General features: G+C 40.0%; 1 protein-coding gene across 1 annotated transcript in view; it reads right to left on the bottom strand.

Moving 5' to 3' along the window:
• The window catches only part of espn (espin), a 47878-nt gene that overhangs the window by 21966 nt on the left and 10437 nt on the right, over window positions 1-15475 (bottom strand). The window contains exons 2-7 of the mRNA XM_034087734.2: window positions 13650-13843; window positions 4860-5046; window positions 4391-4573; window positions 3628-3759; window positions 2309-2564; window positions 1458-1741 (exon numbers count right to left, since the gene is read on the bottom strand). Of these exons, the coding sequence (XP_033943625.1) occupies window positions 1458-1741; window positions 2309-2564; window positions 3628-3759; window positions 4391-4573; window positions 4860-5046; window positions 13650-13843 (1236 nt within the window). The remainder of the gene's footprint in view (window positions 1-1457; window positions 1742-2308; window positions 2565-3627; window positions 3760-4390; window positions 4574-4859; window positions 5047-13649; window positions 13844-15475) is intronic.

Below are 15475 nucleotides of genomic sequence, written 5' to 3'. Positions count from 1 at the left end.
CCCCCAGGATTATTAGAATATTTTAGCCTTAATTACCAGCTGAAAATATACTAATCCAGTATGAGATCTCAAAGTCCAGGTTTTCTGGCCAACAGTAGGTATAAAAAACGTGGGAGGCAAAGCAGTCATTTGTTTGGCTGCTTCACACACAACATTTTGCTTCAGTCAAAGCAAATACAGACAAATGAGGTGAGCTTAGCAGCCACAAAGACATCCTTTTTATATTAATCTGTTGAAAAAAAATAAAAATAAGATTGTATACAACAGGCTGAACACATTTCCATGTTGTAGGATTGGTTAATCTGATCGGCTGTGTCCCTGGATAAAGTTACTGTTCCCTGTTACTATGGCGCCCGTGGTAGATTGTTTTTCCCAATGTATATGGTAGAGACACTGATCTTAATTGTGTGTGTCTGTGTGTGTGCACGCATTTGTGCATGTGATCTGCATTGGCTTTTGTTAAATTGTTAATGAGGGCTGGCCCCGGGCTGGTCACCTGGGTACAGGTAGGAGAGGGGGTGGCACTAATTAAAGCCCTCCCCTATATGGCTGATGGCACATGCGTGAAAACACACACAGATCACCCTGGAGACGGGACACTGTTGCTACCTGTGGACTTTAGAACAGCTAACAACTACTGACTTCGCATAGCAGATCTTTATAGCCTTCGTCTTTCTGTCTTAACTATTGTTTTCTCCAAAAATTCCCTGACTTTATACTGCACCTCTGCTTTAAGATGACACCATGAACAACAGAAAACCTTTAATTAGGTAGATTTGGGCACAATAATCATTTGGAAAATGTGCTGTTATCATACTGGAAGTCTTTGTAACAACTAGGAAATACGTTCATGAGGGGAAAGTCATCTCTTGGATTGGTTATTTTTCCCCAAATTGTAGTGTTCTTTGTCCAAATCAATAAGATTAAACAATGATAACGTACTTCACAGCAGAACTAAACCACCAGCAGTACTGAAAGTAATGTCGATGCCACTTTAATTGTCAGCTCTTCAAACACACTTTTGAGTGATCTGTAGCCAGATTAATTACTGGAATTAAGATCAGACCCATCACAACAACCATTGTGTGTGTCAGGCCTGCCACGGTAATGAGCATCTTTGTTAGCCTCGTTAACCATTCCAACACAATAACATCATTGTACGCACCAAGACAAGAAACATTGTTACACAAAAGCTACAGCCCGAATGGAGCAGTAGCCCAACTGATTAGACACAAGGGAAAATGGCAGCTAATGGCCAAACACCACCATCCTTCTGCTTCTTTTGGATTGTTCCATATTGCTCATCATTTTATAGTCAGCAAATACTTCTTAATTTGTTTTCCCAAACTTGGAAATATTTATACATGTTTGAGCAACAATTACCTCACCCACTGTATATAATATGCTGCAAAAAAACACATAGAACCTTTGAACTCATGCACAAACTCTGTCCTCACCTCCGTCTTGCTGGTGTTGCTGTCCACGTGTCGCAGGTTGCTTTTCACCTTCAGGAACTCCGCTGATGTCGGCTCCTTAGGGGGCGTTGGTGCTTGAAAGCTGGGGGGTGGAGGGGGCGACGGGGGAGCCTGTGGGGGAGGCGGGGGTGGATAGGTTGGTGGTGGTGGGGGCTTGGAGGCGGCATCAGAAGGTATCTCGTTCTTCTTGGTCACTTCAGATCTTATGTCTGGGTTTAGCATGTCCATATACGCCTGCATGTCTGAAATGGCTGACTCTGATGCACCTGTGAAGACACGGTCCACTTAATACAGCAAAGTGTTGCATAACCCTTTAAACATTCGCTCAGTTTGCTTTTCCCAATGCACCATTCAAACATATGAAACATGAGTTACTCTAATGATGGTCCACCTCTCATCCAAACAAACTATCTGCATGCAGACCACTAGGGTGCAGCACCAGTATATTATACACCTGTGCAAACTGCTGCATGCTGGCTCTACTTCAGTAAATATCTAGGGCGTTCCACTATTGCTCAGATACTATGTGTTGCACTACAAGAAATGGCATTTGAGAATGTATAGCTAAATGACTGAAGACAGCAAAGCCTGTTTACAAATAGAAATATATTTAGCCATTAATAGATAATCATAATAGTTTGATGGTACAAATATTGGATTTTTCCTCTAGCGTTTTTGGTATTTCATTTAAGAAGCAGAATGGTGGAAATATTATGATTATTTAAACATTTAGAAGCCTAAAGTCATTTTCCCCTTGTTGGTTCTCCCAATTAAAAATAAATTGTAGTCTGAAGTTAAAAAGCTTAATGTTTTTATAACTCGTTCTCACAGACCTGTGTGTGCGACTGTGTTCAGCTGAGCTGGCGGCCCGCGTGTCGCGGGCAAGCTGCTCCTTTTCTCCCCGGTGCTGGACTGGCTGGAGTTGGCTGAGTCGTAGTTGGACAGAGAGCTGGATGGTGAATTTATGTCAAAGTGTGCCGCCTGGCTGGCGGGGGGCATGGTGGTGTTTGGGGACGAGAGGCCCGAGTCCGGCTGCTTGTACTCGAGGTCCATTGAGGGGTCCCGGGACAAAACACGGTGCTCCACACTCTGTCAAAAGATGCAGTTCATGAAAACAGCTATCATCATATCAGTTTTATTATTATTATTATTATTATTATATGTAAAAAGATACAGTGTCATTACACATAATAAATAAATCTATTATCTATCCGTTCATTCATCAGTTCATAAATCCTACTACCTCTTATTCCCTGATGACTTACACGAGGAGAACAGCATTATGAGTTTAATTACTGCATACTAATGAAACATCTCACAGCTGATCAAAAAGGCTCTGGAGCCCTCTGCTTTTCCCACAGCACGGGACTCAGTTCGCTGAATGTCCCTAATGGAAAGAGTCCCAGAGGGGGGGGAAATATGTTTCCCACACACCAGAGAGAGTTCAGTGTGGACGGCTTATTATTCCTCTGGCCACTTGGGGATATTGTGTGGTTGAAGCCGTGGAGTACACTGTATACCAAGAGTTAATAGCCCGGTAATTGGCAACAACTGATGCCAGTTGAGGGACATGTTCGCTCAGTGCCAGATTGTTTTTTTTCCATGGTTGCATTTGGGCAACAAAGGAAGAATTCTAATTATGTCTTTTAATTAGCATATTTAAAGGATAAGTTTGACTGATATTACCCAACATTTGGACTACAGTTTGGTCATGGAACAAGTATTAAAGCAGAAATGATAACTGATCATTTCATGCAGATGCGGATAAAGTGGAAGTTGGGCAATTTTGCTGCTATTTAATCAAACAAGGCAACATTTCACATTATGTGCTGTGCAAATGTTCTGTCTAAAATAAATATTGTACTTTATTCTGGGTCTATCTATGGTCCAATTGCCCATGAATGTCACTTATGATGACTGCCTGTCACTGCATTCAGCTCTGGGGTAATCTTATTTAGTATAGAGTAGGTTGGGGCTTTCTTTCCTTCTTTGGTAGTTTAATGAAGATCATTTTAACAGCATTTACACAATTTAAACCTCATTCTTTCGGACTTATGCTATATTTTTGTAAGATTGGACTTTGATCCCCACTGATAATTCCCTCTAGGTTTAGGGAGGTTCGAGTTAGTCATGGTGCACAGCTCTCTCTTACCATGTTCTCCACAGTGCACAGATATTTGGCACACTGGGAGTGGCCGTTGTACTCAGCCAAGTCTGCTCCTGTGAAGCCGTCCTGGTCCCTGACGCCCAGGTCCACCCCATTGACCACAAGGATCTGACAGCACTGGAGAGTGACATGAGAGGCACGGAGAGAGTGGTAGAAGTTATGAATAAGATGGAGAAAATGACAGTGGCAGTCAATGTGACAGCCGTGCACTAAATCAGCTTGCTTCAGTCAGAACAAATATAACTTACATAAAGCTTTGTGAGATGATTACTGTTTAGAAACTGTAAAAAGTTTAGCTATTAACTTTTGTTATTATATTTACACTTGATATATAATGATTCAAGATCTAAAAATACCCATACCTACACCTGGATTGCTCATAAGGCTGCAAAAAGGTGGGCTGAAAAATAGGACCTTATGAGTCTCCAACCATTTAATTCATAGGCCAGCATCTTTAGAGTCAGGGTAAGGGTCATTTTCCATTGAGTTCAATGTCAATTTGACTTCAACGTGGTGTAAAAATCTGAGAAAAAATTCTATTTTCTCTGCATGCAATACGTCAATATTGTGGTCATCTGCGTGTATTGATACAACAATACGTTACTCAAAGCAGAAGGTCAGAGTAGTGGCAAGCATGAGGCCATTCATTCAAAACAGATGGTTCAGTGTGAACCACTCACCTGCTTTTACTTGTGTTGTTAGTTTCAGTCTGACTGTACAACAGTAGAAGAAAAACATAAAAACACACCTCCAGTTCACCGTTCTCCGCAGCGTCGTGAAGCGGCGTTCCTCCCCAGTTGTCAGTGACAATCTCTCCGCCGTGCAGCAGCAGCCAGCTGAGCACCTTAGCGTGGCCCCGGCTGGCTGCAAAGTGCATCGCTGTGGCCCCGTCATTATCCCTGCCTGTCAGGCTGATCTCTGTGAAACTCATCTAAAAGAGGGAAGATAACGAGTTAGTCATCGTCTGCTGTATTGACTGGGAGCACTTTTCAAAGTTCTTTTAGTGTTAATGAGTCCTTTTCTTTAATGACTATACTCGGCCTGATACTCAAAAAATATTTGAAAATGTAATTTGCCTCATCAGACATTGATGATTTAATGACAACATAAATTGTTTTTTTAAACACTATAATCTATTACGAGGTGTGAATTGAGGACTCAATCAATGTACTATATTTTCTACAAGGTTTGGTATTTTGACTGACATCCCAACATACTAGCCAGACGATGACAGTGTTGTGGCCCATCTGGGCAGCAGCGTGTAGAGGTGTCATCCCGTCATTGGCTCTGATGCTCGGATCCGCCCCACAATCCTTGACCAAGTATTGGACAACCTCCAGGTGACCCTCCTGGCAGGCCAGGTAGAGCGGTGTGGCACCATTCTTAGTTTGGGAGTTGACAACGCTGTAGGAAAATTAAACAATAAAATAAGTAAACGGGACACCTAATATCTATGATGAAGTTATATGTTGCAGCTTTTCATCACTAAAATCAAATGGTTAGACACTAAGAAAAGTAACTTCTTTTAAAATGACACCACGAAAAAGATACTTACAATTGTGGACATTAAATTCAACTCACTTGAAATTCAGTAGTGTGGATTCAGCTTCATAATATTGTGGTGCATGCGTTATTGAATGTTTGTGGAGTATCTCAAAAGGCTTTTAACAAAGAAGCAAATTAAGAGGTGAAAACAGTCATTATTGTAATATACAGTATGTATGTATATTATGTATATTTTAAGAAGCACAAGCGGATGGATTGTTTGCAGTAGTCACAGAGAGCGTAGGCTGCAAATGACAATGCAACATTTGAATTGAATGCAAAACCATTACACGCAGCCTATGAACAAACAAAAGAAAACTACAAATAGTGCCTCTGCTGTGCCTAGAAAAAGGACACATTACAAACATTACAATACTGTAATAGTGGCTTGTCTACCTTTACCTTCTTCTACAACTTATCAATACATTCAAAAAAATCTTCTCATAACTGTCCCATGCACACACTGTTTATTCAGACAGCTATAAAATATTAAATTTTCCTGAAATACTTTTTATCTGAAGACAGAAACACATTTATTTGAAAGCTCGTTTGTGTAAATCAATCAATCAATCAATCAATCAATCAATCAATCAATCAATCAATCAATCAATCAATCAATCAATCAATCAATCAATGTTTATTTATATAGCCCAATATCACAAATGTTACATTTGTCTCAGTGGTCTTCACAGTGTGTACAGAATATCAGTATGACAGTACGACACCCTCTGTCCGTAGACCCTCACATCGTACAAGGAAAAACTTCCGGAGAAAACCCAGTTTAAAGGGAAAAATGGGAGAAACCTCAGGGAGAGCAACAGAGGAGGCTAAATGTAGTCTATAGGCAACAGGTATCGAACAGGTAACATTCCTTAGTCAGTGTCAACATCCAGCTATTTATATAGCAGACAGCGGTGACGCTTACACAAATCCCGCTCTCCTTTTTCCAAAGGGCCTTATCTCCGCCTCCAAAGCCTGTCAATTGCCTGTTTCCCACCTCGTCCCACAGCGGGAGTTCAGGGAGTGAACCAGAGATTCCCCTCTAAATCCCATAATTGCATGCTTTATTTGGACCCTGACAAATAAGCAATGAGTGTCCTAAGAGGATTATCCCTTTACTGGCTTTGCCTAACTTTGTGCTTAGCGAAAGGCTACAGTGGACTGAGTATGTGGAGAGGAGGTGAGGGAAATGAGAGGCAGGGTTTAAGGCGGGTGGATCTTGTAGACATAAACATGACCCTGCCAAACTTTCCCAAGAAAGGATGTGGCTCACGGCCAAACCTAATGTGACGAAAGACCCTGTATTAAAATGGCACCATGATTTGGTCCAAATTTACATCCAAGGCTATATGTCATTATTATCACATTCTTAACACTAGAACTGCCAGAGGTCGCTGTATACCTAAAACCGCCAACGGGTCAAATGTACCCGCTATTGATTTTCAAGGTACAATGTTCTTTTATTTATCATTCAGAACAGTGAGTTTTGATCGCACAGGGATGAAACTTATACCAATAGAATATGTGGACTCTCAGCTTTTCATATGCTATAGTGCAGATAGCATGAAGTATAAAATATCGCTACCAGTGCTGATTTAAACGAAGGCGTTTGATATAGCAACATGTCATGTTCACGCTGCATTTTCTATGAGGTAAATATTACCCGCTGGTGGATATACAGTGGGGCAAAAAAGTATTTAGTCAGCCACCAATTGTGCAAGTTCTCCCACTTAAAAAGATGAGAGAGGCCTGTAAATGGAAGACATACAAGACCACTGATAATCTCCCTCGATCTGGGGCTCCACGCAAGATCTCACCCAGTGGGGTCAAAATGATCACAAGAACGGTGAGCAAAAATCCCAGAACCACACGGGGGGACCTAGTCAATGACCTGCAGAGAGCTGGGACCAAAGTAACAAAGGCTACCATCAGTAACACACTACGCCGCCAGGGACTCAAATCCTGCAGTGCCAGACGTGTCCCCCTGCTTAAGCCATTACATGTCCAGGCCGATCTGAAGTTTGCTAGAGAGCATTTAGATGATCCAGAAGAGGATTGGGAGAATGTCATATGGTCAGATGAAACCAAAATAGAACTTTTTGGTAAAAACTCAACTAGACGTGTTTGGAGGAGAAATAATGCTGAGTTGCATCCAAAGAACACCATACCTACTGTGAAACATGGGGGTGGAAACATCATTCTTTGGGGCTGTTTTTCTGCAAAGGGACCAGGACGACTGATCCGTGTAAAGGAAAGAATGAATGGGGCCATGTATCGTGAGATTTTGAGTGACAACCTCCTTCCATCAGCAAGGGCATTGAAGATGAAACGTGGCTGGGTCTTTCAGCATGACAATGATCCCAAACACACCGCCCGGGCAACAAAGGAGTGGCTTCGTAAGAAGCATTTCAAGGTCCTGGAGTGGCCTAGCCAGTCTCCAGATCTCAACCCCATAGAAAATCTTTGGACGGAGTTGAAAGTCCGTGTTGCCCAGCGACAGCCCCAAAAAAATCACTGCTCTAGAGGAGATCTGCATGGAGGAATGGGCCAAAATACCAGCAACAGTGTGTGAAAACCTTGTGAAGACTTACAGAAAACGTTTGACCTCTGTCATTTCCAACAAAGGGTATATAACAAAGTATTGAGATGAACTTTTGTTATTGACCAAATACTTATTTTCCACCATAATTTGCAAATAAATTCTTTAAAAATCAGACAATGTGATTTTCTGGATTTTTTTTCCTTCTCATTTTGTCTCTCATAGTTGAGGTATACCTAGGATGAAAATTACAGGCCTCTCGTCTTTTTAAGTGTGAGAACTTGCACAATTGGTGGCTGACTAAATACTTTTTTGCCCCACTGTAGGTATAAATGGCCATTTTTTTGGCAATTTTTTCAATCTGACTTCCTATTGACAATTTTTAAAAACAGAGGGTGCTATATAACACACTTTCAGGAAAAGTCACGGACTGGGAGACTTTAATATGCTATGGAAAAAAAGTTACATACAATCAAAAAACAGCTGCGGGTCAAATGTACCCGTTGGCGGTTCTAGTGTTAAGGGAAATTGTAAAAAGTGATAAAGTGTGCTACCAAATAAATCTAGTCAGCAATTTGGCAATTTTCTTTCAGGAAAAAAAGTTTGAGTAAATGTTTCACCAATCAACGAGCGTACTTTAAACATTTCAAAATAAGAATGAAGTAATCTACGGTTCTGTCATCAGGAAGTGGGCAAACAGGTTGATTATTTATGAGTGTAACCGAAGTGGGTTGATGTTCACCTGCTTAAAGGGGTCTGTATGAGGGAGACGCTTAAACTTGTCCTTATTCCTAACCATAAACTTTGAGAGTGACAACGTTGATGGTTAAGAGGAACGATGGATGCGTTTCTAACAAAACATTCACTGCCTTTGTCACAACTCTCCAAAGGGAAGAAGCTTGAACACTCCACTAAAGAAGTGCTTTTGGAGAACAGGTGTAGATTTCAAAGATCTAAGAAAGAGGTTAGCCTTCTGTGACCACAGAGCTAACAAGTGGCGCAAGGGCTTCTACCTCGGTGGTCACTTTGTCAGTCAAAGAAGAAAAAACACATGCTTAAAGTAGCAGACATTTGATATATTTCCAGTTCAGCTCTGATGAGTAATTTAGCCCAGTAATTATCTGTTCGCTCTCCCCTCCCCTCCCCCATCTACTTGGTAACAAAGAGCAAGGTTATCTTCATTACTAACAGAGTAATTGATGTCATGCTAATGGTTTTCTTCCCGGAGAGCGGCTTGTTCGCTTTTCTGTGGCTTTTGTCTTTACATATGAAGAATGTTGTTGGAAACTTCATGCACTTTGTTTAGCTATGTGACCAAAGTTTATTGTGTATGAAATTTGGAAAGATTTAACATATTCCATCATGGGAATTCACTGATTACACACGATGCAGCTTTATATACAGTATACATTTGATTTTAGGAGCTACAATGATTTACTCTATTGTTCATAACCATGTATATCACGAGCATAACACTTTACGAATTGTTTTTATCTTGATAACACTACTTAACAAGATGTACAATTGTAATACCTAGGGCCGTTTGCCTGAGAATCTCAAAATGGCAATTAACATTACATTTGTCAGTATAAACCACTTGTTGTAAAGGAGAACAGAAACGTTTTTTATCCAACATGTACCAATAACTTATTAAGGAGATTAGTGCTGGAAAAAAAGCCACTCAGCAAATGGCTGAAGTGAAAACTACTCATCTATTCACCCTTTACTTTCCAGGTCTAAACTTGAAGCTGAACGGCTCCTGACAGGCCCGTATCCAGGATTTCGCCCCCCCGGATTTTAGATTTTCATGATCTAGATATCTGTTTTCCAAAGCTAAGCTTGGACAGATAGTATTTTTTATTATATCTGTGTCAGTGAAAAAGACAATAAATGTTATCTCTTCAAACTTTTACTCAAATTGTAATGAAAGAAAAGCATTGAAACTTTAATTAAAAGGTCTGACATTGCACCAAAGGTCTGAAATTGGATGAATGAAATTAACTTTAGCTATCTAGCTATTTTATTCATGGAATTTAAACCAAAGTATAGACTATAGTTGCAATATAAGTTATTGGGCAAGTTGTCGGACGTCCACTGACTAACGTAGAGCATTCACACAGGATCTGCTGGTCCTATGACACAAGCAGCCCGCTGGACTCAGATCTCTAGATACCTCATCACTCCTCCGCTGCTCCGATACAAGTCTGGACTGCGGAGGTTTGTTGATAAATCAATGTCGTCTACTTCTGTTTGCTTTAATGTAGGCTATGTAGTTATGCAGCGCCCCCACCGCCACTAAATGAAACTACTACAAGGAACCCTGTTAATTATGTGCAGTTATTTCACGACTTTTATTATATACACCTCGAAAAAATGACCGAGGTCCGGACCTCGGTGACCCCAATGGTGGGTACAGCCATGGCTCCTGACTTAAGAACTAATAACTCATAGCTTTAAAGAGCGCTGGTTTTAGCCGTTTGTGGGCTGAAAATTAACAAACATCAGTTAAACCATCACTTCTTCCCTTTCTTTTAAGGGGGAGGAAATGAATGGAGATGTACAATATATATACATATTCTGTATACATCCCTGAAGACTAAATACGTCTGTATAAATATTACAAGATTCAAAAGGGCAATCGTCGGTATCCTAGGTAAATAAGAAACAATAATAATCGAGCCAGGGGAGTGGGGTAATATATAGAGATTTAAATAACACATGTGGTTCCTTTTAATTATTATTATTTTATCTTCAATGGCTATAATAGTTCCAAACTGGAGGTTTAGACAGATAACTTTCTAGAACATCCTAATGCAGAGGTTGACCTTTGCAACTACATCTTTGAATTATGGCTTGGCCAAAGATCTTAATCTGTACTAATTGATTACATAACCTGTCTGTGGCCTCATGCTCTCTGTCTCTCTCTTCATTCATTCACTCTTTTGTTTACTGAGGCTATCAGCAGAGCCGCAGCACATGAGCCTGTTGGTTTTGGTTCTCTGGGATGGATGGGCGAACGAGCTAAGCATTCAGATATAGCTTAGAAGTCTAACAAACACTGAAATCAGGGGAAACAAAGCAGCATCTGTGCATTGCCAATTGTAACACAAAATGACAGCGATTGATCAATGAGTCCAACACTGCAGACAGCTGAAAGTCTGAGGTCTTGAAATAGATTGTCTAGGGAGAATGACGCTGAAATAGAACTTACAACCAGTGGTTAAGTATAATGAGTTAAAATGTAGTTGTAGTTTGTTTACCGTTAGTAAGGAGGAGGGGTTTCATGTAGTACTTGTGGTTTTTCAAACAGAAGCAACTCCGAGACATCCAATCTCCTCTTAAAACTAGCAGATACAAATGTGCAGCTTGTAATAAACCCTGAATACAAGAATGTTATCTCTCTTCTGCAAAGTTCAATTTTGAACAACGGCTGAGGCAGCCACTAGAAAGCAGCTTGTCTATTCAAATGGATTTGTTTTCCTCATATACCTTATCGCTGGTTGGTGCTACTGCGTGTCGCCGTGGAGATGGTGGTAAACAGTAATAGTGTGAGTGGTGGTGGAGGAGAGTGAATGGGGCCCTGCTATCAGGGAGCTACCATGTCCCTGAGGATCATTAAATTTTCAGCAGCTATGCACCTGTCTGGAGTGCAACCAAACATTATTGGAGGTGCTGAGCACGGGGTAAGTGCCTGACAAGCTGCTCATCCTGATCAGGTCATCCATGTCAAAACATTCATTACAGGGGCTGCTTAGATAAAGACTAGGTTGTAAATTAATTACATTTATATTTCTTTATGGCAGCTGTGAGTAATCCTTTTTGATGAACTATACACTAGCTAGCATATTCAACATCGGTTAGCTCAAGGGTTACCTCCGTATTTACCTTTTTTATTATTTTAGCACCAGACAGGTGCTGCTATCAATAATGCTAAACTGTACTGAAACCAAACAAGGAATATGGATTTGCCTATCTTGGATTACAAGGGACCCGCTTATTAACTTTAAAAAGCATTTACTATTTACCAAGCACTGTAAGGAATTAACCATACAACTAAGCAAGTCACTGCACTTGTACTTTAGTGCAACCCACAAAATATCTCAGACAATCAGCTGTTTCTTTAAAGGAAGAGCAGCATATACAACTTTCCTCAGTGTTTACTCCAGTGACTTTAATCGTGTAAGTGTGGCACTAATTAACAGATAAACATCTCACGCACCTACTTGGTAATGTCCGACCCAGATCTCTGAGATTATTTTGGTAAAACACTACACATTTTGCTTATTTGATGTGCCTGTTTTATTGGAAAGTCAAAGATAACTATACCAGGGTGCCCTTTTTCTTATATTTTATAGCATCAACTAATTTATTGATCAAGAAAATAATTGTTAGTCTTACATTGTACCTGATTTTACCATCAACAGTGCAGGTTTGTAAGAAAGTATTTGATTACACGTACTTATTTGTTGAAGTGACTCGCATACAGACGTTGGTGAACATTAGAGAAAGGATTCTGGATGTATTACACAAGCAGCACATTGTTATGGAAGTGTGCAGTATTTTGTGTAAGTTATATAACTAAGAGGGTTTTTTTCTAATTGGGATTTTGAACATTAAAGGGGACCTATCATGCAAAATTCACTTTGTGATGTCTTTTATACATACATACATACAGTATGTGTCCCCGGTGCATCGGAGAACTCACGCAGCGTCAGAAAATAAAACCATCTCTCTTTTCCTCCGTACCCAAATCTTTTAAAAACGGGTGTGCAACGAGCGGATACAGATTCCATCCGAACTGACGTCAACTCGGCAGCGGACCCACAGAAAGTTGCTATCAGAAACAATGCCTGACGTGTTTTGGACGTAATCTCGTCTTTGTTTACATTAGCAAGCCTCACTAACACTCAGAGCTAACCTGTACTGTGTAGAGCACATGTGTTTAAAAAGCAGGAAATAAAAAAAAGGAACTCACCTTGTGATAAACCCGCAAGAGAAAAAGTATTTGAGCTCCATACTGTTTCAGAAATAATCCTTGACGTGGTTTAGACAGGATGGCATTTTATCACAGCAGAATTTAACTTTATCTCCGGTAGAATTCTGATCAGGCATTAGCTCCGCCTCCTCTTCTTTCTTTTTTTTCATGCTAAGTACCCAAGATCCGCGTTTCTCTAACAGGGCTTCAAAAGAGGGGTTTGAGCAGTATGAGGGATGGCTACAATGGGTGAACTGTTTGGTATTTTGAAAACAACACTTCACAGACATGTTTTGTATAGGTATGGCCCTACAATATATGTTTCAAATATAGCATGATAGGTCCACTTTAAGTATTTTGTTTGCTCCATGGGTATCAAAAGAGCAAAGTCCTGGTTGTGTCCCACCAGTGCCAGTTGGTGCTGTAAATAATGCGTGTAGCATGAGCCCAAAGCTGATCGAACAACTGAAAATCCAGCAGTGCTCATCTGATATGAAACATTTTTACCTAATGGTTAATCATTTATTAATGTTAGACTGCTAAAGGGTCAGAAATCTGAATCCGAACAGTCCATCTACTGCAACCCGTTTTAGTTACAAACAGTAACTAGGAAGCTGACTAGATGCCATCGAGAAGTGACAATACCCTTTATTGTGTATTTCTTAATGTCAAGCTTTGCTGGAGGAAGTATATATTCAGATAACATATTTTGTTGAGCACTGTTTACCGTCAACACCCAGTCCACGTTTAAAGATTGTATTCACAACGAGGGAAGCTTCCTTCCCTGCACAAAAGAAAATCAGAAGAATTACCAAATTAAATCACTACGTCAACAGCGAGAAGCAATCAACAATATATAAATCCCACTAACATATCAGATTCTAAAAACAGAGCGCTGCAGTGAAAGTTAGCATTGATAATCCATCAAGCAAAACCATATGCTCTTACTTTGGGCTGTGCCCCAGTAGCAGGCGGAGAGAGGGCAGGTCTCCCTTGGCAGCAGCGTAGTGAACGGGGACGGCTCCTGTGTCGGTAGACGCCCCGGGGTCCACCTCGCCGCTCTTCAGCAGCCAGTCTGTGATCTCATGGTGGCTAAAGCGGGACGCTAGGTGGAGAACTGTGGCACCAGAACTATCCCGGTCCTGTCAATCAAACATATAAGAAATACAGTTGAAATATGGTGTTGTATGAATACATAAAAGTTAATAATCAATATAGGGTGAGTTGCCCTAATGTGGGACACGCCCTAATGTGGGACACCTAAGGTCAAATGGGTGTAGGTCTTCCGCAAACAAATGAAAGTCAATGAAACTACGGGATAACACAAGCTGTGATGTCATGCGATCAAAATCACATGACTTCTCAAATGTCCAATTACAGATGATGGTGGAAAAACCTTCAAACAGGAAGTACCCTGTGTGAAGACCACCCAAAGGTCAGTGACATAGTGTTTTGACAAATGTAATGCAAGGTTTTAAATTTCGTATAAATAAAACAATCTTGCAAGTTTTTATCAGGATGTGTTCATGATATGTGTGTTCATCAGAACATATTATAATATGGTGTAAATATACTCTATATTTTTTATTTCAATCAAATGTTCCATCGTCCCACTTTAGGAAACATGTTTCGCAAAGTGGGACAGTATGATTTGCCTAATGTGGCCAGGTCTAAAAGGGGCATGGATTGTGCAAGAGCAATGGTTATTTACAGGGTTTTAGTCTTCTAATGCATTATTTTAGATATTTAAGGTGAAGGGCAAATTATATTAAATAATTGGGGGTATCTGGGGCTTTATTGGGGGTAATTGGGGGGGCTCTGTTAAAATGGTATGACAAAGTCAGGGATAATGTTAGGGATAAATGTCTGAGTTTAAAAGATGGCAATTAATTTAAGCCCAAATATTCATAGTAATTTAATAAATCCTTCCAACATACGTTGTAAAAAATAGCCTAAGTTAAGAAATCATTCCAATAGGTCAGTAAACAAATTAAAAAACACAGTTTAAAAGGGGAGTGATTAGTCGAATATGCATAAATAAAAAAGAAAGAATGCAGACGATAGGTAAGATAAAGATAGGAGAGAGGAGTTTATCAAATATTTTGTATTGGTTGTGAGAATATTCTAATGGTTTTTGGAATATTGAAATATATACAGTTCTGTTTCATATGAGTGTTGAGAGATGTATCCATACATCTCTTAATTTTGCCCTCAAAGTGCACCAGATTGATGCATTTAACTTCAATTTAAAGAAAAACATCTTCTGTATAACAACAATAACATTATAAAGAGTAACATAGCTGAACATGGTATTGCACATTTAGCTTTGAGTGTTACTGGCCTGAGATGTTTTTATTACATGAATTAAGGTGACTGAGGCTTTTTAACATAGACTTTTCAGTGTCCCACATTTTGCACAGAACTGTCCCACATTAGGAAATGCAGATTGTCTGAGACAACTTGGCACTAAGAGTACTGATATGTCTACCATTTCTTTTATGAGTATAATATCTGCATTTTCTCTTTTGGTTTGATTAGGACACATCCTGAGGATTTCAGAATGGTACTGGATTTTGATTTATTGTATCGGCTTCATATCGCAATATATTCCCGAAGTCTGAAATGCAAAAAATGTCAAGCAGACCTGTTAAAGACTTTTTCAACAACATGAAATCTGTACTACCTTAAAACCCGCAATGGTTGACAAGAAGAAACCAGACAAACCACCATGTTTGTTAACTAGCAACCTGTATGAGAGACTGTCTATTTATCAT

Source organism: Pseudochaenichthys georgianus, chromosome 7 (assembly GCF_902827115.2).
Source record: "Pseudochaenichthys georgianus chromosome 7, fPseGeo1.2, whole genome shotgun sequence".
NCBI classification, from domain to species: Eukaryota; Metazoa; Chordata; class Actinopteri; order Perciformes; family Channichthyidae; genus Pseudochaenichthys; species Pseudochaenichthys georgianus.
The sequence above is the reverse complement of the archived record's forward strand: the minus strand, read 5'-3'. Positions and strand labels throughout refer to the sequence as shown.